This window comes from Balaenoptera borealis, assembly GCF_965194805.1.
Source record: "Balaenoptera borealis genome assembly, chromosome: 4".
Taxonomy (NCBI): domain Eukaryota; kingdom Metazoa; phylum Chordata; class Mammalia; order Artiodactyla; family Balaenopteridae; genus Balaenoptera; species Balaenoptera borealis.
In genome coordinates, this window is record NC_138861.1 from 117325311 (window position 1) to 117347675 (window position 22365).

Sequence of the window (22365 nt, forward strand, 5' to 3'; positions counted from 1 at the left end):
ACCCTTAGGAAATCCTGAGACTCCAGTAACTGCTGTGTAGAGATATTTTCCTTCCTAGGGCTATTGCCCTTAAGCAAGATGAGTCAAGATCTGTGGATCCCTTACAAGGAATAGCTTGTTTATCCATAGTCAGTAAGAACAATTTGTAGTACGTACCTAAAAGCTCTCATTCAAAGTTTCATTTTGATAATATTAAGTCTAAAGTTTCTTCGAATTTTGAGAACAACAAAAGAAATTCTTCAATTTAGACTTACACTTGCTTATTCTTTATATAAATACATACATTTATTTATATTTAAGTTAAAGGTTAATGAGAAAGAAGGTTGTCCTTTAGTATCCCAAATAAAGGTAAGAGAAGATAGTGACAGGATGTTACCAGATGCCTTGAATCATATAATAAAAGCAGTGAGGCCATTTCTTGAGTCTCCTTTTGAAAGTTGCAGAGCTTTGGCTATCAGTCTCAGACAAACCCCTCGGTGTCGTCTTCTCCCAACAGCCACATGAGCTTTGCTGACACTGGGGGCTTAGAAACTAGACAGTGGGAGATTGCAAGCTTGAGACAGAAGGTCAACTAAAGGTAGAATCTGGAAAGAATCTGGCACTGAAATAGATTGGGAATATAGGGAGAGTGAAATTCTTTAACTGGTCTCTGGTTCTTGCTGTTTTAAAATTTCGATTTCATTGGGATCAAGGGCAAAAGAGATGGGAGACACTTTAAAAGTAATTTTCCAAATGACTTTCTAAAATACAGCTGATAGTGTCACTTTCCTTCTTTAAAACCTTTAATAGCTCCCCACTCCTAAAATGTAAACTCCCTAGCATAGCATTTAAGGCCCGCTATAACCAAAAGCTCCCCCTTATCTTTCCAGCCTTATCTGTACCTAAAATGCTCTTCAGAGAAGCCCTGTGCTTTCCAATCAGCCTGTGTTATTTCCTTTGCCTGGAATGCTGCCTCCTGACTATGGCCCTCCTCCCAACACTTTTTCTTACTGAAATCCTACCAATAATACAAGGTTTAGGTCTACTATCACCTTCTCCATGAAGCTTTAGGAATCCTCCTGTTAACTGGAAGAAACTCCTTCCTTCTCATTGATTTTCTAGAACTTTAACTATAAATCTCATAGCACATGACACATTCCACTTTGAATTTTAATCGGTTGTATCAGTCTTATATTCTTAACTAGACTGCAAGTTTTATAAGGGCAAGGGACCGTCTTTCTCATTTCTGTTTCCTCACAATAGTTTCCATCATGTAGGCACTCAATGTTTGTTGTCTTAAACTAGTAGTTGATATTAGCATTTTTTCTTTTATTTTCTTCTTCTTTTTACCAATTTCTATAAGTGCATTGTCTACTGCAAACTATTATTTTTCAGGTGTTCATTCTTAACTTAGTCATTAATTCAACCATCAAGAATTTATTGAATGCTTGTTACTTGAAAGGCACTATGCTAGGGGCGGGGGGTACAATGAATACAATATAATCCCTGTCCTCAATGAGCTTGGAGTTTAGTAGAAGATGCAGGTAAGTGGATAGGCAATTACAATGCCATTTGATAAATGCTACACAGGGCCATCATTTAAGGTTGTACAAATTGTGCCTTATATGAGAGAACCCAGAAAAGAGGTAAGTGGAGCACGAAATGTAGCCCCATCCTCTCCTTTCCAAGCTTTGCGCCCTTACATGGTGCTGTGTATCCCTAAACAAAGGATGCGTTTTTATCTAATGCACACAGAGACTCTGTATATGATAGTGGTCCCAATGCCACTATAAGAGTAAGTAAAAGACTTTCTATGAGCACTTGGGAAGGGTACTTAGTCCCAAACTTGAGGAGTTAAGAATGAGTTCCATGAAGAAATGCTATATAAACAGCTTTTCAAGACAAATGGGAGTTACCCAGGTGAACAGAAATGAGAAGAATGCTTCAAATAGAGACAAATACAAAGAGACAGCATATAAGGAACTACAAATAGTTAATTATGGCTGGAATCTAAGAGCAGTGAGGGTGAACTTGGAAAACAAAGCAGAGTCCAGATCATGAAGGGCCTCAAAAACCATGGTGAAGGTTTGAATTTTATTTTGAAGGCACTGGGAAGTCACAAAGCCATTCTGACGATGACCAGATCGACATTTCAAAAACCTCACTGGTTGTAGGGTAGAACTGGGGGAAGGAGGCTGCAGGCAAGGACAGTGGGAAGTTGCAGGAGGTCAGGCACAAGATATTGGTGATCTGAGTGAAGACAGTTGGGAAGTGGAGATGAGAGAATTTCAGACCTACTTAACAGCAAAGACAAATAATAATTTTCCATAAAGTTTGTTCCACCAGTCAAGAAGGTGAGAAAATCCACTATTTCAATCAAACAGGCTGGGTGGTATGGAAGAAAGTGTGGGAACTTCGTAGTTAGACAATACAGAGTTTGAATCAGGGTTCTACCACTGGTTAGCCGTGGGATCTTGGGTAAGTCACTTAGCCTTTTTGGCATTAGTTTCTTCACCTGTTAAATCTGTAACAACACACTTGAATAGTACACTTAAAGTGTTGTTGGGAGTTTTAAATTAGATATTATATCTGTAAGTGCTTGATTCATAGTAAATACTTACTGTAAAGCTAGTTTCCTCCTTTTCTCCTCTTTCCTTTCCCCAATTGATCCTTTAATAGGAGAGCCATTTACAACACCCTGAAATTGTATAGATACAAACTTAAAAAAGCAGAGTTGTCCCCAAATGGAATGTCAGGTAGGGCTTTTCAGTGTTAATGGTGAACTCTTTATGGTGAACTCTTTAACTCTAATGCTTTACAGTGTTAATGGTGAACTCTTTATGTTGGAGCAGTAATTTATACTAGTGACTCTTACAGTCTACTGGGTCATATATACTTTTGGCAATCAGAAGAAAGCTTATGAACCTGTTCTCTAAAAAAATATATATAGCACATATGTACAACACTTTACATATAATTTTAATTAGTTCAAAGACCTTCTAAAACTCGTGATGAACTCTATTAAACATTTTCCTTTATGCTAATTCATTTAATTTTAAAATTTATGATAGTTGATAGTGACCTAGCATTTATGCATATGGTAAATTGGGATATTTCTGTAGATTTACAGTTTAGTGTTTAACAATAGCTTATACTTTCAAATAAGTTCTCTTAAGAATGGCTATGTGGATGTTTTCTGAAAAGTTGACGTTAAAGAAATAGGAGAAACATTTTAGCTAGGACATAAAAGTTTGTTTTTATGACATAAAAACATACTGGCTCATACTGAGGCAGGAGGTAGATGGGCCCTTAGGGCAAACGGTTTGAGTTCGTTCTCTGTAGACGGATGCTCCGAGATGGGAATAACAGGACAATTTAGAGAGGAGGCTGGGCCCTGCCCAGATAGCAAATAACGAGACCATATATTCCTCATTCTCGAAGTCAGGAGGCCTCCCCAACTGTACATGCGCAGAAAGCCTCCTTGGAGGTCAAAAGGGGAGTGATGTCAAGTGGCCAAATCTACCCATAGGTCTCTTCAGTAGAATCCATCTTAGCTAAGAGATGTGCACGCACACATGGGAAAATCCTGAGATATGCCGAATATGGACTTTGAACCAGGCAAATCAAAATGATTGGCCAAAGGAAACCCGCGTAAAAGTGATTCAAACTGCCACGAGAGTGTGACTCTCTCTCTGAGCCCGCCCGTGTGTCTATCCACATGTACTGTACTTTTTTTTTTTTTAAATTAATTAATTTATTTTTGGCTGTGTTGGGTCTTCGTTTCTGTGCGAGGGCTTTCTCTAGTTGCGGCGAGCGGGGGCCACTCTTCATCGCGGTGCGCGGGCCTCTCACTATCGCGGCCTCTCTTGTTGCAGAGCACAGGCTCCAGACGTGCAGGCTCAGTAGTTGTGGCTCACGGGCCCAGTTGCTCCACGGCACGTGGGATCTTCCCAGACCAGGGCTCGAACCCGTGTCCCCTGCATTGGCAGGCAGATTCTCAACCACTGCGCCACCAGGGAAGCCCTGTACTTTTTTTTCCTAATAAATATTTTACTTGTTTCACTACTTTCCATCTTTGTGGGAATTCCTTTTCTGCAAAGCCGCAGGGCCAAGGCCCTGTCACTGACACTGGTCTGGTGGCTAGGATTCGGTGCGCTCACTGCCGTGACCTGACCTCAATCACTGGCTGGGAACCGAAACCCTGCTTCAAGCCGCTGCAGGCCGAGGCCACCCAAGATCAATATTAGAGGATAAGCCTCTTCTGATAAAATGCCATCATCTAATAGTATCATGTATCAGGAGCTCTAATGAGCCTTGTGGTACATTTTCCTATGATCTGCGATATTTGCGACCAGAATTTCAGCAACAATCATTTATCCACTTCTGTTTACACTAGACAATTGAGAACTGTGTCCAAGCCACTGGTCAAATTACACACAGTATACTGTGCTCTAAAAAGGATGTATACAATAAAAATTCAGATTCAAAACAGGGTTGTGATGGATCACAGCCAAGTCCCAAACTTTGTAAGTCAAGAGGGAGAGTTACTATGGTTAGTTTCTTATTCAGTCACAAACATTCCTGTGGTAAGGAGTCATGAATTAAATGGTGGGCTGTGGAGGGCAGGATAGGTATACAGAATAACACGTATTAAGACAAATAACTTTTATCCTGTGACAGTTCATGAAAATAGGTGCCATAGCTCACAAGATTCAGATGATGACTTGGTAGTTTTTCCTGAAAATTGGAAATGAGCTCCCTCTGTCTTTTAAAAAATTGCTTATACACATAATACATCCAGTAAACCTGTTAAAAAACCAAAGCCTGGATTAGGTGTTTTAAGGTTCCCTTTACTGCAACTCCTACATTGCTTTTTAATTCACGCAACTTTTGAAAGGTTACGAGAATAGGGAATCTACAGGACAGGTTTTAGTTCATGGACCTTTTAAAGTAAGTTATCCTCCATCACTTAACAAATGTAGAGTTATATAGGAGAGTTTTCACTGTTACTTTTAAGCCTCATATGATGTCTACTGTGTTCAAGTTGCATTAATATCTAAAATGTTTCCTTATAATCTGATATAAAACCACAGACCAAAACATTTGCTGACAAGAAGGCAAGGAAAAAGTCAGGAAAAAAGCCAAGTTTAACCATACCCAGTACTTACAGGTCTAACAAGACCAAGAAAGAATTCTTTGCATATTTGGAACTTATAAAGGAGATTCACTTCCTATTCTTTATCAGAATGCTTAAGATACAAGTATAAAGAGGCCTAATGTTTTCTGACAGGTAGAAGATCTCATACAAAGTAGTTTAAAGTATTATATTCATCTGACAAACTAGGCAGATACTATCTGGAGCTAGAGAAATTTACTATAGGGATAACACACGTGCTGAATTGGTTTAAAGTGTTTTCAGAGTCATTTGGTCCCCTTTGAGCACACACTTGGCATAGGATAACCTCAGATGCCTGAGGCCAAAAGCTAGGGGAAAAGCTTGAGCAAAAAGAGGAAGAAGACAGCTAGAGAGAGAAAAAGGGACTGGCAAAAGGTAAGGGCTACGAGTGATCATCATAGTATCACAAAACTTGGTTTAGCTTGGTTAAGGGATCCAGGAAATAATGAGGTGGGACTAGAGGGTGGAAGCCTTCTATTACCGCAGTACAAATTAACTTCCAACCTAACATCCGAAAGCCAAATAACCTTGGCCTCCAGGGAAATGTAAATGAACACAAATGGAGTATTATCTTATTTTAAAAAATAGCTGCAATGTTGTGCCTTGCTTATTATAAATCTGATTATTTTCATTTGAAAACAGATGTCATATTTTAAATTTAATCCTTACATGCCAAGGGTAGAAAGCATCAGCTACTCACAATGTTTAGTCATAGAATTGCCACAAATATCATCTCTTGTGTAGGCTTCTGACTCAAATGTTATTCAGAAGTATTTATGTTTTGCTCTTTTGTTTTGTTTTTTCAGTTTTGCTTTGTTTTGTTTTAAAGAAAAGAATAATAACACACATGGCTTATTACTGCAACTGGCTCTTATGTTCTCAGATTTCTTCCGATGACAAAAGAAAAGCACTGATTTCGTGCCAAGAATATAACATTTTAAGAGTAAGATGCGCTGTTCCTAATATTTTCCAAAGGGTTGTTGACAAGTCAAAGTGAAATGCAAAGATTCCTTCAATTGCTTTCTTAGATAATCTTTTGATGTGATACACTATCAGTGATGAAATCCTTGTGGTCTCATAACCACTAAATATAATCTAGATAGAGAGTAATTATTTTTAAAGTCTCATGTGTTTCAGTGACTAACATAGCATTATGATGTACTGCTGAAAGGACTCACTGAAAGTAAACACCAGTTGGAGTTTCATTTTGCTCTGGTCAATGTTGTTGGCCATTTTCCTGTCTGAGACCCATCACTAGCTCAAGAGTTGGATCCTACTACATTATTTTTCCACAGCGGAGAAAATAGTATAACCCAATAACACTTTAAAGCATGCTGTTGTGCTACGTCATCATTCTCGCTAAACATAATTTACTTCTAGGAAAGAGGTGGATTCACCATCATGTTTTGTCAAGCCGAGATATATGAAACTTTGATCTTAGGTTGGTAGTAGGGCAGTGTGAGTAATGGTTGCTACGAGTATCAAAACAAATCGTACGTTTGCCCATAAATAATATTTGATTAATGCTAAAGATCAAAATTTCCTTTGAATCTGAGTAATCTGCTCAAGGATATAACAATGAACTCTCCTCTGGGTTCATTTAATCCATGATATGGACGGTAGACTACCTCTGCCTCTCCCTATTGATCTGAATAGTTATAACCCTTAATTCTTAGATTTACACACTTGCCCTCTGAGATTAATTCAGCATGTTTCCCTTGTATGCCCAGGGAATCTCATTCTAGTTTAGCAATCGAAGATGCAGTTTCTCATGTGAGTTTCCAAAAAAGATGATTATCTCTGCAGGAAGACAAGAGTGAGACCTTGCCATGTTTTTCATTTAAATGTGACACAAAGCCTGAATTGACTTTATCCTTGTTTTGATGCAGAGGTCTTCCTACTCCCATAAGCCCTAGCAACAGATGCAATCTGTATTTGTTTGGCTTGTCAAACTAAACTTGACTATACAGCAGCAAGGATCAGCACAAAATCTGATCCACCCTTGGAACAATAGTATACATTTCAGAGACTAGGGACTCCACTCACTTGAGACTATCTAAATTTCCTTGATGCTGACATAACTTTGTTCACAAAATGTCTGGATATACTTGATTATATAATGCCTCACTGCTTTATTTAACCTGAAGGGTAAGGTGAATTAAAGATTAACTGACAAGTGAGATTTAGTAGGACTTAAGTCTGGCATGAAGAAGCCTCTACCTGGAATCCTAATTAAACTAAAATCTTTGTAGTCCTCCTTTTTTTGCCCTATTCTGGGGGGGGAGCAATGTTTTATCCAGATAAGAAATGGCAGATTCTAAAAGTTTCTGATGTACTTAATGTGGGAGCTAGGCCCACAACAAAAGCCTTATGAAGTGGTAATTGTAAAGAAGGCATCTCATAGCAAAAAGTTGCTAATCAGTTGTAATTACAGGAAAAATTGTTAATGAATACATAATTAAAAGAGTATCATATATCTTCCGATTATATATAGTTCTTCAGGTACATGAATAAGCAGTACTCAGATTTGTTCTGTCTTCTATGTGATTTTAGATAATACATTCAATACATCTGGTCATCATAGAATACTTCCTTCCTATTTGTATTACAAAAATACTCTAGACCTAATTTGTATGTCAAATGAGTGATTTTAATATTATCATATTCTAGACAAGTGGTTCACTTATTCTCTCAAATTGTTCAATATTTAGCTACTTGTAAATCCAATATTGAGAGCTTTTCCTTTTATTGAACTATACTTGATTTCATTTAATATTTTCATTTGTTGAATTTTCAGTCTAACTTTATTACTAGGTTTTAACAGAAGATGTAAAACTAGAAAAATTACAATCAGTGCCTACCATTTTGCAAACAGAAAATTCCGAAGTCCAAATATGGGTTTGACATAAAAATCATAAAAATTTGTAAAGATAATCTGTAACCATACTGACTAGAATTGGCACCTCTGCTTTCTTCTCACAGTATTCAACTATGGCTTTCTTAATCTTTTCAAAATAGGACTGTGCCAGTTGCAGTGCACTGATTTCAGCTTAGAAGAAAAGCTGCTACTTGCTTGGAAATCACTGTTTTGTTTTTGTTTTTAATACCCACAGAGGAAAAAGATGAGACCTGATCAGAACAGCTCTCATGAAAGATCCTCCACTACTGTTTGACCAAAAATTGTAGGGCTCAGATGAATTAGGGACAGTGGGGTATCCTGAAGACATCAAACCCTAGAACTTAAAAAAAATTGATATAAAAATTTATAACATGAAATTTTCCATTTAAACCATTTTTAGGTGTACAATTCAGTGGCATTAAGTATATTCACAGTGTTATATAACCATTACCACTGGTCATTTCCAAATTTCTTTATCATTCCAAACAGAAACTCTGTACCCAGGGCTTCCCTGGTGGCGCAGTGGTTGAGAGTCTGCCTGCCGGTGCAGGGGACACGGGTTCGAGCCCTGGTCTGGGAAGATCCCACATGCCGCGGAGCAACTAAGCCCGTGAGCCACAACTACTGAGCCTGCGCGTCTGGAGCCTGTGCTCCACAACAGGAGAGGCCGCGATGGTGAGAGGCCCGCGCACCGCGATGAAGAGTGGCCCCCGCTTGCCGCAACTAGAGAAAGCCCTAGCACAGAAACGAAGACCCAACATAACAATCAATCAATCAATCAATCTTTTTTTTTTTTTTTTTTAAATTTTACTTATTTATTTATGGCTGTGTTGGGTCTTCGTTTCTGTGCGAGGGCTTTCTCTAGTTGTGGCAAGCGGGGACCACTCTTCATCGCGGTGCGCGGGCCTCTCACCATCGCGGCCTCTTCTGTTGAGGAGCACAGGCTCCAGACGCACAGGCTCAGTAATTGTGGCTCACGGGCCCAGTTGCTCCACGGCATGTGGGATCTTCCCAGACCAGGGCTCGAACCCGTGTCCCCTGCATTGGCAGGCGGACTCTCAACCACTGCGCCACCAGGGAAGCCCCATCAATCAATCTTTAAAAAAAAAAAAAAAAAAAAAGATTACTTACTAAAAGTTAAAAAAAAAAAAAAAAAAAAAAGAAACTCTGTACCCATTAAGCAAAAACTCCCATTCTCCCATCCCCCAGCCAGCCCCTAATAGCACTAATTTACTTTCTGTCTCCATGAATTTGCCTATTTTAGATATTTTATACAAGGGGAATCATAGAATATTTGTCCTTTTGTGTCTGGCTTATTTAAACTGTTTTCAAGGTTCATCCATGTTGCAGCTTGTATCAGAACTTCACTCCTTTTTTACGGCTGAAAAATATTACATTATATGTATATACCACATTTTGTTCATTCATCTGTTGAGGGACACTTGGGTTGTTTCCACCTTTGACCATTGTAAATAATGCTGCTATGAACACTGGCATACAAGTCTCTGTTTGAGCTCATGTTTTCAATTCTTTTGGGTATTTACCTAGGAGTGGAATTGCTGGTAATATGGTAATTCTATGTTTACATTTTGAAGGAATTGCTAAACTATTAAACTGTTTCCTACATAAGTTGCATCACTTTACATTCCCCCCAGCCATACACCAGGGTTCCAATTTCTCCACATTCTTGCCAACACTTGGGTGTGAAGTGGTACCTCACTGCGGCTTTGATCTGTGTTTCCCTAATGACTAATGATGTCAGGTATTTTTCATGTGCTTATTGGCCATTTGTATACCTTCTTCAGAGAATGTCTAAAATGTCTAAGAATTTGCCCACTTACAAATTTGGTTGTCTTTTTGTTGTTGAGTTATGGGAGTTGTTAGTGAATAGAAATATAACTAATGTTTGTGTGTTGATTTTGTATTCTGATAATAATCCTTATTAGATATATAATTTACAAATATTTTCTACCATTTTGTGGGTGGTAAGGATTGCTGGCCACCACCAGAAGCTGGAAAAGGCAAAGAAAGATTCCACCCAGAGCCTCAGAAGGAGCATGGCTGACACCTTGATTTCAGACTTCTAGCGTCTAGAACTATGTTGCATTAAGCCACCCAGTTTGTGTTATTTTTAATGGCAGCCCTAGGAAACTAACACATGTTCAATTTTGATACCTTTTATTTCTTTTTCTTGCCTAATTGCTCTGGCTAGAATTAACACCAATCCTTCTCAAACCCTTCCAACAAACTGAAGAGGAGAGAACACTTCTTAACTCATGCTACAAATCAGCATTATTCTTCTACCAAAGCCAGACCAAGACACTGCAAGAAAAGAAAACTAACCACTGATGAATATTGATGTAAAAACTTCAACAAAATACTAGCAAACTGAATTCAGGAGCCTATTGAAAGGATTATACACCATGACTAAATGGAATTTACACTAGGAATGCACAGATAGTTAAACATATGAGAAAATCAATCAACATAATATACCGCATTCATAGAAGGGAGGGAAAATCATAATTATAATCATCTCCATTGATGCAGAAAAAACATTTAATAAAATTCAACACCATTCCATGATAAAAACACTCAATGAACTAGAAGTAGAAGAGAATTTCCTTAATGTGGCAAAAGCTATATATGAAAAAAATCCAACTAACATCATATTCAACGGTGAAAGACTGAAAGCTTTTCCCCTAAGGTCAGGAAGAAGACAAGGATGCCTGCTTTTGCCACTTCTATTCAACAAAGTACAGATTCTACTTATTTTCAATGTTTCTGTGGAGGAATGGGAGATCACAGCTGCCCACTCTGCCATTTTGCTGATGTTACTCCCAGACTCTAGAACTTTTATACTATCATCATACATAAAGCAGTACTTATTAAATTCCCATATACGCAAATTATAGTACTGGAAAATAAAATTAATAGGTGAAATCAACTGAGTGCCTATAACTATCAGGCTTTGTTCTGAACCTTATTGCTTAATCTGAAATCTTCACAACAATGCCATGAGGTAAGTACTATTTTCCCCATCTTATAAAGGAATCAGTGGTGACATGGAGAAGTTAAACAATTTGCACAAATTAACAGCTAGTAAGAAACAGAACAGAGCAGTTAATGTAGTCTGACTAAAAAATCATACATTTAAATAGTATCCTTTTAACAGTCAGGGTTCCAACAAGCCCTGAGGATAAATTGAGGGGGTTTTACTTACAATGAGATTAATTACAAGAGTATGGGTGGGATGTAAGAGAACCATAAGGGATGGTGTAGTAAACCTGCACTACCAAAAGGCAGAGCTGTTGCCACCCCTAGAGCTAAAGGGACCAGGGGCTGGAAAGAGAGTGGTGTAGAGAAGGCTTACTGGAAAGCAGTGTTAACCTTTAGTAGAGGAACACAGCAAAACCGAGAAAATTTTGAGGGAAGAATCCAGGGGGATAAATATCCTGACCTCCCTCCTTCCCATAACTTGTCAGAGCTCCCCATTAGCTCAACAGCTGGAAGCCAGAAGACATGGAGGTCAGCCATCTGGGGCAGAGAGCAGGGTGAAGAAGTGTGGAGAATGGATCTATGATGGGAGGTAGGGCAAGTGGAAGATATCCAGTACAACCATGGATACACAGTAGAATTCAGTAAATATGCTTTAAGTTGAGATGTTTCCAACTTAGAGGGAGGGTGAGGAGGGGAAGAAGCATTAGTAAAGTCATACAGATCTGTACAGCAGACAAAAAGATGATGGAACAATATAAGCAAATGAATATCTAAAGTTCTCTTTAGCCCCATGATGAGAAAAATTATTAAAAGTACATCTGTGGGACTTTCCTGGTGGTGCAGTGGTTAAGAATCTGCCTGCCAATGCAGGGGACACGGGTTCAATCCCTGGTCCGGGAAGATCCCACATGCTGCGGAGCAACTAAGCCTGTGCACCACAACTACTGAGCCTGTGCTCTAGAACCCACAAGCCACAACTACTGAGCCACCGTGCCACAACTACTGAAGCCCAAGCGCCTAGAGCCTGTGCTCTGCAACAAGAGAAGCCACTGCAGTGAGAAGCCCGCGCACCCTAACGAAGAGTAGCCCCCCCTTGCCGCAACTAGAGAAAGCCCGCCCACAGCAAGGGAGACCCAACGCAGCCAAAAATAAATAAATAAAATTTATATTAAAAAAAATGTACATCTGTGGATAAAGAATGTCACCAGCCATTTCAGTAAACAAAGGATGTTGCAGCCATAAAGCCATTAGCCACTGCAGCAGCCCCTGATGATGCACCCTGAGGGGAATTCAGGATGGAGAAAAACAGGATAGTGGCCCAAGGCAGTTAAGATGCATATCAAAGGAATAATTTCAATAAGCCCAGACTCTTGCATCTTCCCATACACAGAAAAGCACTAAAATCATTAACTTGAGATGTCTGTTTTTGTGATTAGCAATAGTCTTTTGATGTTCAACTACATTTTTTTTTTTTCTTAGCAAAAAGTCCTATATACCCTGGCTCCTCCCTTACCTCTTTGGAACAGTCCCTTAGAGCTATCCGAGAGGCTATATCCCCAGCTTAAGTCCTCAGTAAGTCCACTGAATAAAACATAATTCTCAAATTTTAGACTGCACATTTTTTTCAGTTGACACATCTCTATACAAATATTTAAAACTGTTTCTCCAAAATGACTTCCTGATGTTGGATTGAAGCATTAATAACTGAGCATACAATTTGTTCAGTCACTTGTCTACAAGCATGAATAATCATGGAGAGTTTGAGGAAGAAGGAACTGTTCATGATAGCATCTGGTTTCTGACAAGCAACACATTGGCTAATTTATTCAGAATGTGATGGGTCTTTATTTATTACCATTATTTTCAAATACTGTTATTACTTTATCTAAATAGTCTTGCTTCCAGATTTCCTTCATATGTTGAACTTTTAAATTTATTCACACTGTGATAGACTAGCATTTCACAACATGACAAATGGTTTATAATTTATTATTTAATGAAATAAATGAGTTATCCTTTTATTTGTATATGTGTTTTGACCTTTATGATAAAGTAAAATCAGAATAAACATAAATCTGGAGATTAATACAATGAGTGGGATGTTTGGAAACATCTGACATATTTAAGAAGATTCAGTTATACAGGTCCACTTATTAGATACATCTTCCAAATGGTGAATGCTTTATGAAAGTAGAGCCTTAAGCTTGTTAGCTCTTAGAGCATAAACGTTTATTTCAGGTCTTGGGTTCATACCCTGGGAGGAACTATTGTAATCTGAGAAAAATCAGAACAAGTCTATTTTTAAAAAACAGGACAAATGGCAGCATTCAGACTCAAAAGCCTTACTTGCTCACTGAGTTAAGGGTATGGCTTAGAGTCATATAGACTCATGTTGCAATCCTGGGTCTGACATAAGCAAACTAGATAAACTCTGAGTCTCAGTTTTCCTCATACATAAAACATGAGTAAATAATGCCTCCCTCATAGAATTGTTATGAAGAATAAAAAGAGATTACATATGAAAGTACTTATCACGGTGTTTAGCACACAAACACCAGTCAATAATTGGGATTATTATCCCTGTAAAGATTTCTTCCTAAGGCTATATATTACGGGGAATCCAGAAATATGTGATTCTCAACAGTATTTCTATGGGTTGAATGTATTGCTATACATTGTAATTGAAAATGGATATTTTTCAGTGGAATGATATGACAATACAGATTAATGCAGCAGCAGCAGTACTGTGGTGGTAGTAAAATAATAATAATGATAATAAACTTACATCAAAATAATTCAGATACCATGGCTTTAGTTCTAAAATGTCCTCATTTACTTATTAAAATTGCATATTAGTCATTTACTATACTGACTTTCTCTGAAACAGGTATATTTAGATTATTCCCTGTCAGACACTAGATACAGTTATGTAAGAGAAGGGTGAGTGATTTAAGATTTATAGCTAATATCCACTCAGATATTCTTTAGTTTGGTCAATTAAGCTTCTTCATCAAGGATGGCTTTAATTTAGTGTCAAAAGCCAATACTACCATTAGCTCTGCACTTCTGAGACAAGGATTATTGGATGCTTAAAATGGTCTAGGACCAAAAGTCTTAAAGTTCTCACTTGACTATATTTCCATTGATCACCATTCTGGATTACTCAGTTTATTTGCATAAGCTATCTGCAGGGAGGAAACTATCTCTATTATTTTGCCAGGGGCAGATTCTTCCGTCCTTTTAGAAAAAGGGCCTGTCCTGGTTTATTAATGTTGCCTACATCTAGATACGTTTTTTTAAAACAGCTTTACTGAGCTATGATCGACATATAACAACATGCATATTCAAAGTGTACATTTTGATAAGTTTGACTGGGGGATTTGTAAACAAGCCCATTTGGCTCTCATACTCCCTATTCTCTAACTTGCCTTTTATAAAAAATAAAGGTGATGTCTTTGACCTCCAAAAGTTACTCTTTGTTTTATTTTTCAAAATGTTTAAGAACATAGCCAGAAGAGAGCGAGGTCATTTTATTGTTTCATACTCCTCATATTTGAAAGTTGATATCCTTCCTGAATTCTCTATCATCATAAAGCTTTGAGCCTATAGTAAACAAAACCCCCAAATACAACAAATTCCATCATGGTCAGCTTTCAGAACCTCTAATCAAGCCCCAGTGTTTTTCTACAATGGAAGGAATTGAAGCTACTTCTTGTAATTTCAGGAAGTAGATAAAAAGAAAAGCACCAAAACTAAAACAAAACACCTTAGGCTATCATTTGAAGTTTCCTAAGCTTAGTATTGACCCTGATGCTGCACAATGAGGAAAAAAGCTTGACTTCTTTTACTGGGAAAAGGTAGACAATCTCTTTTAGGTAAGACTATAGACAGAACTTCAAAGCTCATTTGATATGCAACCAGCTTCTGAAGAAATACACTTTTAGACAATCTGTTGCAGTGGGCAGGTAAATAACTCATCGTGATGTCATATGACATTTCTGTGTGCACTTACCTCTGCCGTGTGCTTTGCCACATTCCCCACGATGACAACGACCTTCCCTTTGAAGCTCTGGAGCATGGCAGTGTAAGGCCCTTGGGTAAGCTCCCCTTCCGCAGTAAACGCAGTGCTGAATGGAATATTGATGCTGCCTGAAATGTGACCCCGAATAAAACTGAGAAGAAAAGTTAAGGAAAACATTTATTTGTGTGCAGACTTGAATGTGTGAGAGAAGCTCACAGAGGTAATTGATTCTCAGAAGAGAGTACCATTAAAATCAAACACGGGCTTCCCTGGTGGCGCAGTGGTTGAGAATCTGCCTGCCAATGCAGGGGACACGGGTTCGAGCCCTGGTCTGGGAAGATCCCACATGCCGCGGAGCAACTGGGCCCGTGAGCCACAATTACTGAGCCTGCGCGTCTGGAGCCTGTGCTCCGCAACAGGAGAGGCCGCGATAGTGAGAGGCCCGCGCACCGCGATGAAGAGTGGTCCCCGCTTGCCACAACTGGAGAAAGCCCTCACACAGAAACGAAGACTCAACACAGTCATAAATAAATAAATAAATAAAAGAACGTGAATTTCTTTAAAAAAAAAAAATCAAACACAAATGGAGACCAGGCTTGAAAATTCCAAGCAGACAAAACCAGTTTAATCATACAAGCGAAGATTTAGCTTATTTTGCAAGACAAGTGAGGCTAACTTGACCTGGGTCACTTGTTTATGTCTCTGAAAATCATAAGTGAAACTTAAATTGTTCCCCTAAATTGATATGAGATGATCACTTACCAATTCCCTTTAAGAAAATTCTAATATTGTAACCAATTGCTGAAAAATAGTCACTGCTCCTTTTTAACAATATACCTCTGAGCCTCACTCCATGTTTTGGTTCCACCACTCCTGGTTTGCAAACTGTCTTTTGGTTGTGCACAATAAACTTTTACTAATTACTACTTCAGTTATTCATCAGTTTTACTTTTTTTTTTTTCTGAACATTTGACAGTTCTAAACATCTTCCATGCTCACATGAGTATTTTATTTAAACAAAGTAAGGCACCTCTGCAGAAAAAAAAGTTAAATGTGAAAATGCAATGAACAAGTGAAAGGAAGAAGACTAGCCAAACATATTAAGAAGACTTTCCTGATTAAATGAAGTATTGTGAAAGTGATCAGAATGCAACAAATAAATGGCAGTCACATAGCTTGTATAATATTCATGGTTCTCTGTTCATTACTATTATTATGATTATTTTAAAGATCTGAAATATAGCCAAATGGATATTCTCAGATCTAACTTGATAATGCAAAAGCTTATCTACTTTGGGCAAGCAACTGCTAAATGGGACTCTATTTAGAATCGTTAGAGGTCATTAGCACTGGCTGGAAACATTTCTGTTGTTGGTTTATTTCTCAAGTAAACTTAGCTATTTGCATTCTTTCCAATTTTATGTTCTCTAAAGGGGGTGATGTTTTACTATATTTGTACTTTAGAAGGGTTTTAATGATTTCATTGACTATTACTTGTAATTTTGGAATTAAAAGCTTGTGTTAAGCTTAAAATATTTAGAAATATCATAAGATCTTAAAGAAAAAAATATTCCTTCAAAAGTAATTAAAAAGTACAATTTTAAAAAGTGAAATTAAAAAGATGATTCTTCATATAGAGTCTGTAGAGGAAGATTCTGAAATATTATTATTAATCAAATAACTTCTCAAAAAAGCATAAAATAAGAACTGCGAAAACTGCTCTGAAAGAGATGTATATGATGCTTTGATAGGATATATCAATTTGGGGAGGACAGGGAAGGTTTCCACTATGGAACTAAGTGATGGCCGAGGTAAAATTTGAATAATTAATAAAAGTTAATTAGGAAACAGGATGGAATGGAGGTGGTACAGGGTGGTGGAAAGGACAAATATTTTCAGGCAGAAATGTCAGGCATATATTGCGGAGGAACATGACCAATCAGGAGAAAGGAAGGAAGGCCAGTACTGGTGTAGAGAACAAAGACAGCATGAGATAAGATGAGCCTGGAAATGGATGCAGAGACCAGTTCATACAGGGCCTTGCAGATCATGTTGTTAATATTGGTCTTTATCCTAGAGCAATGAAAATCAGAAAGTATTTTAAGCAGAGAAGTAATGGATCACATTTGCACTTTAGCAACAATGTGGAGAAAGGCTAGAAGGGGAGTGAATGTAAAGATTAGTTTATAAGGCATGTAGGCAGTATCTCATCTCCTCCCTAACAATCACTGATAACGACCATGAAGAGATGTTTGTGCCCAATAGAAGCATTTCCCCCTAAACTTCCACTTTAGATGTGCTCTTTACAAAATGGAAAAGTCGTAGAGTTTTAAAAAGTTATGTCACAAGCAACGAATATTCCCCCCTCCCTCCAAAAAGACTCATTTGTCATTCATGTAGAAGGGGGAAAATTATAATTATTTATTGACATGACAGTTTCTCAGTTGCCCCAGTTTGTAGGTTCATCTTTAGAATACTACTTCTCTTGTTTCTCTGTCTCTCTTTTTCCCTCATTAATGGAGAGAGGAGAAATTTGAGGCTCTTGCTCTCAAGAATGATGGTGGAGGTTGAACACGTATCTTAAATTTCTAGTCAGCTGTTGCTTCATCCTTTTTTCTTTAAAGAAGGCATCTGGCATTAATAATGAGGGAAAGGACATAAAAAGTTCTGAAAAATGAAATGAGAGGTAGAATAAATATTATCATCCCAGTGTATACTGTTTAATTAGTGTCTTCTAGAATGAACAGAGAATTTATGATCATAAGGAGATCACCCTTGAATTTCATCAGCACTAGTTTTTCAAACATTTATAATTACTCAATACTCAAAATATCAACTGCAGTTTTCATGAACAGAAATGACTTTGTCCTCAGCATATAATTACTCCAGTAGCACTTTAATCTTCAATAAGGACATACCTTAAAATAAAAATGATTGATTTTTCAGAAACTCTGAACCTAACAACTCAATTATTCTCAGCAAATATATCTACATCTGCTATTCTGAATCAACCGGCAGAGAGAGATTCTGTGTTTATCAAACAGCCAGTATCAACCATGAATATTTTTCCTTTCTAGTGCTTTTTGAATAGCAAAAGCAATACAAATCTATCCTAGTCAAATGCTCTAGCAGACAAGTCTGCACTGCCTGCCCACCTCCCACCTTCTTGTTTGAAAGGAGCTCAACTACTGACCCTGATGAAAGGGTGAGCCTAGGCTGTCATGTTTGTATCAGGTGATCCTGCCACGATCAGGAATGACAGAATAGGAGGGAGGCGAAGAGTGAAGGTGGATATCTGACACAGGCTGATATCCTGTGTCAGATAGGCTGAGACAGTTAGATTCTCTCCCTTCAAAATCAAAATAAAAGATAAAAGACAATGCTCAGACTGTGTTAAGCTTAACAGTGTAAAGTCACATTTGAGTGCCTTCTATATATATTTTATTCAGCCACATGTTAAAAAATTAGTGACTCTAGAAATAAAATTATTTATTTTACAAGATAAATTCTATAAATATTTGGTTTAAAAAAAAGTACCCATCTGTATCCAAATACCCAATATCTAATATCTGTATCTAAAACCATAGATAAGCATCTAGATGATTTTGTGGGTTCAATATCACCAATTTATTATGTACTTTTAAAGAAGACTTTAGTATGTCATACAAGTATGTCATAAACTTATCCTAGAATTTTCTTTTGTGCTTTATGGTTTGATGTTTTTAAAAAAAAACACTAGATTAAATGTTAAAATGCTTGACAAAGTAAGATTCCAACAGAGTCTTTTGGGTAAGAGAAAAGTTATAATCCAAAATGCAAAACTATTTCAAACATTTTTCAGGCTATTTTAACACTTTGGAAGATAAGACACAAAAGAAAAAAAAGGTCTTAAACCACACTTCCCCTATTCTTAGTTTAGTTCAATCAAAAAAATCCTGGAAGACATATAAAAGCACTCATCCAAGAACACTTTTGTCATAAAAATTCTAGTGCAAATAAGATCGGGTAAGCACAAATGCTTGTAGACAGGGTGGTCAAACCTGTAAATAGCTATCCTTAACTGCGAGACTGGAAAATAGCAGAGGAGAATGAGACTGGCCTAGTTACACATTAATATATTTACAATGGACATTTTCTTTTTAAGTAAGTTGGACAATGAAGACAATTTCGGTTATTTAAGGATCTTGTTTCCGTGGTAATTATTTACATTTCACTGCCTACATTAGAAATTCTCATGTGACACAAACATCATATGATGAAGTAGAACTTTTTAAGGCAATTTCTAAACACATGAGAGGCTGTCAGATTATACTGTAAAGGTAGGCAGTTGAATACTACTTTTAACCTTCTGAGTCTTTCATAATCATAATAAAATATTAGGTGTTTGAAAAATGAGCACAGAATAGATTCTGTATATTTTGTGTTAATTGGACAGAATACGTAAAGTAAAACAGAAGTTGATTTCTGACATATAATGACTCTGATTAATCCTGGGCAAAACATGGCAAGAAGAGCAAAATGATACAGAATACACTGAGATAAGCACTTTCTCCATGTTCTAAGGACGTAAGTTTTACTTCCTTGTACTGCAGTGGAAGACAAGTATGTATAAGTTCTTAATAATAAGGTAGTATTAGAGACGAACATGCAACAATATATATTTTAGGATTATGACTGTTACTTCATTGCTTTCCTCATATTCTAGACAAAAATTTGGACTCTTTGCATTTGCCTTTTGCATTTAGAAAAGCCACTGCTTGTCAGCATAAACACAGGCATGGGGTAAACAATACCCACACTTAAAGAGGTTCTATAGTGAGTGTACTACCCAACAGACAGACACTATACTGTAAACTTAAAAAGCTTCAGCTTCAAAGTACCCAGTTTAGAGAGTATTAAGGCAATAGAAGCCCAAGTATTTATGTGGTAATTAGTCCCAATCATATATACATCTTGACAGGGTACTTATAACAATGTCCACCATAATTTTCAGCTTGGTTTTGGCAAAAACCACAATAAAAAACAATGGCACACATAAACACTAGCTTTTTACCTTTCAATGTTTATAAGACATTTTTGCTATTAGGATTTTTGATGATGTCTTTGAAGGAATTAAAAGATACAAGACATGATTAAAGAAGTCAGCAGTAGGGCTTCCCTGGTGGCGCAGTGGTTAAGAATCTGCCTGCCAATGCAGGGGACACGGGTTCGAGCCCTGGTCTGGGAAGATCCCACATGCTGCAGAGCAACTAAGCCCGTGAGCCACAGCTACTGAGCCTGCGCGTCTGGAGCCTGCGCGTCTGGAGCCTGTGCTCCGCAACGGGAGAGGCCGCGACAGTGAGAGGCCCGCGCACCGCGATGAAGAGTGGCCCCCGCTTGCCGCAACTAGAGAAAGCCCTCACACAGAAACGAAGACCCAACACAGTCGAAAATAAATAAACAAACAAATAAATTTATATTTAAAAAAAAAGAAGTCAGCAGTAATTACAATGAAATCTCTTCTATGGAATAACAGTAGCTATACAAACAAAAAAGCATCTAGTTATTACAGCAGTCACCAGGTCAGGTGTTTGTACCTTAAATTCTTTTTGTGATAAAAAGAGTTGGCTTATCAGAACAATATTAACAGGTAAGGATGATATGCATTATCTTGTAGGTTTCTAAGATACAAAGACTTTCCTGTATTCATAAGTCAGTCTATATAAAAGTACTACAAGTAGATGCATCATACTTTAATCAAGCAGATAGAAAAATATATCAGTTCTAAGAACAACATAGGTACACCATATAGGTAAATTACATAGGTAAATGTTCATATTCCAGAAAAATTCTTCACTTTACTAAAAGATTTTTAAATTCCTTTAAAATATTTAATGGCTCAAAATTCAACACAGAAATAATCTCATGTTTTCTAAATCCTAAAAGAGCACAGCATTTCTCACTTAGTGACATCATACCTCTATACAAAGCATACTAGTATCTTACCAGACTACTTCTGAAGGTATGTGTACTTTTATGTTGGCTTGTCTGTTTGCTATGTTAGCTAATTATAATTAGTGTTAAAGAGCTCAAAGTAAATGTTATACCTTTAATATTAATATATCAAAAGCCAAAAGTTTCCTATTATGTAACTAAATAGCATTAACTGATATAAAAATTATATCTTAGGTATCATTTTTTCTTGCTAAGTCTATTGTTGCTTTCCTTGAACAGCACCACCGTCCCCAAGTCAGTCTACAACCTCATTTTTGTCATCTCAGTAGTGGCAACATTCAACTGTAGTGTACTAATAAATAGCATCCTCCTACCTCTAGTCCCATTTTCACTTGCCTATTTCAGACACTCACTACCTTGAGCTTAGACTATCGCAGTAGCTTTCTGTTTTCTCCAACTCTCATCTTTTCCCTTGGAAATCCATTTTATTCACAATGTTACATTAAAAATTTTGAAACACAGTTCCGATTATCACATCCATGCTGAGAAACCTTCCATGGCTGCCTATAAGACAAAGCCCAAATTTCTCAGTTCAGCCCTTATGAATAGAACCAAACTATTTACTTCAATCCCAGCCAAACTGAATTACATACTGTTTCCAGTATATGTTCTGCCTAGTTCCTGTCTTTTTCTCTGCCTAAATAGCTTTTCTCCATATTTTTGAGTGTTCAAGTATTACCCATGCTTCGAGAGTTTCCTCCATGACAGTTTCCCTTCCCACAGTATCTGTATATCTCTCATGACAGCAATTTGATTTTAAATAAAACATACTAATGTACCTGACTTCCACCAAGACTTTAAATAATTTATAGGAAGGATCTGTATTTATCTCATCTATGAAACTCTTACAATGCTTAATACAGTATCTAGAATACATCTAACATATTTGCTGAGTAAATAGATTTCAGAATTGTGCCAAACCTAGAGTAACTAGTGGCAGCTGCAAATACGCTAAATGTCTCCTGGCCTTCCTAGCTAGTGGCACCACTACCTATCAATACTTGTAAGTGCCATGATATAGAATTCTCTTTTGTCAAAATACAGTATGAGAAAAAAAGAAAGAAACAACAGAAGTCATTTTCCTGGATTTTCTCCAGCACAGATACCAACCCAAAGGGCCTAGTAAAACTAGGTTATTTCAGGGTGAAGCTAGAGACCTCACTCTCTGTGACTGCAAATATGAAGGAATATTTATGCACATCAAATCTTTGGGTGATTCTATCCTTCTAGTCTTGCCTGCACCATTACCTCCATTCTCATCCTTCTTCCCACTGCATTAATCTCTCTAAAACACAA

General features: G+C 37.4%; 1 protein-coding gene across 8 annotated transcripts in view; it reads right to left on the bottom strand.

Moving 5' to 3' along the window:
* The window catches only part of TBCK (TBC1 domain containing kinase), a 243420-nt gene that overhangs the window by 21766 nt on the left and 199289 nt on the right, over positions 1-22365 (bottom strand). For all 8 annotated transcript variants that reach the window (XR_014243643.1, XR_014243644.1, XR_014243645.1 and 5 more), the window contains one exon: positions 15067-15226. Coding sequence is in view for 5 of the 8 variants with exons in the window: in XM_082389068.1 (XP_082245194.1) it covers positions 15067-15226 (160 nt within the window). In the remaining 3 variants the exon portion in view is untranslated. The remainder of the gene's footprint in view (positions 1-15066; positions 15227-22365) is intronic.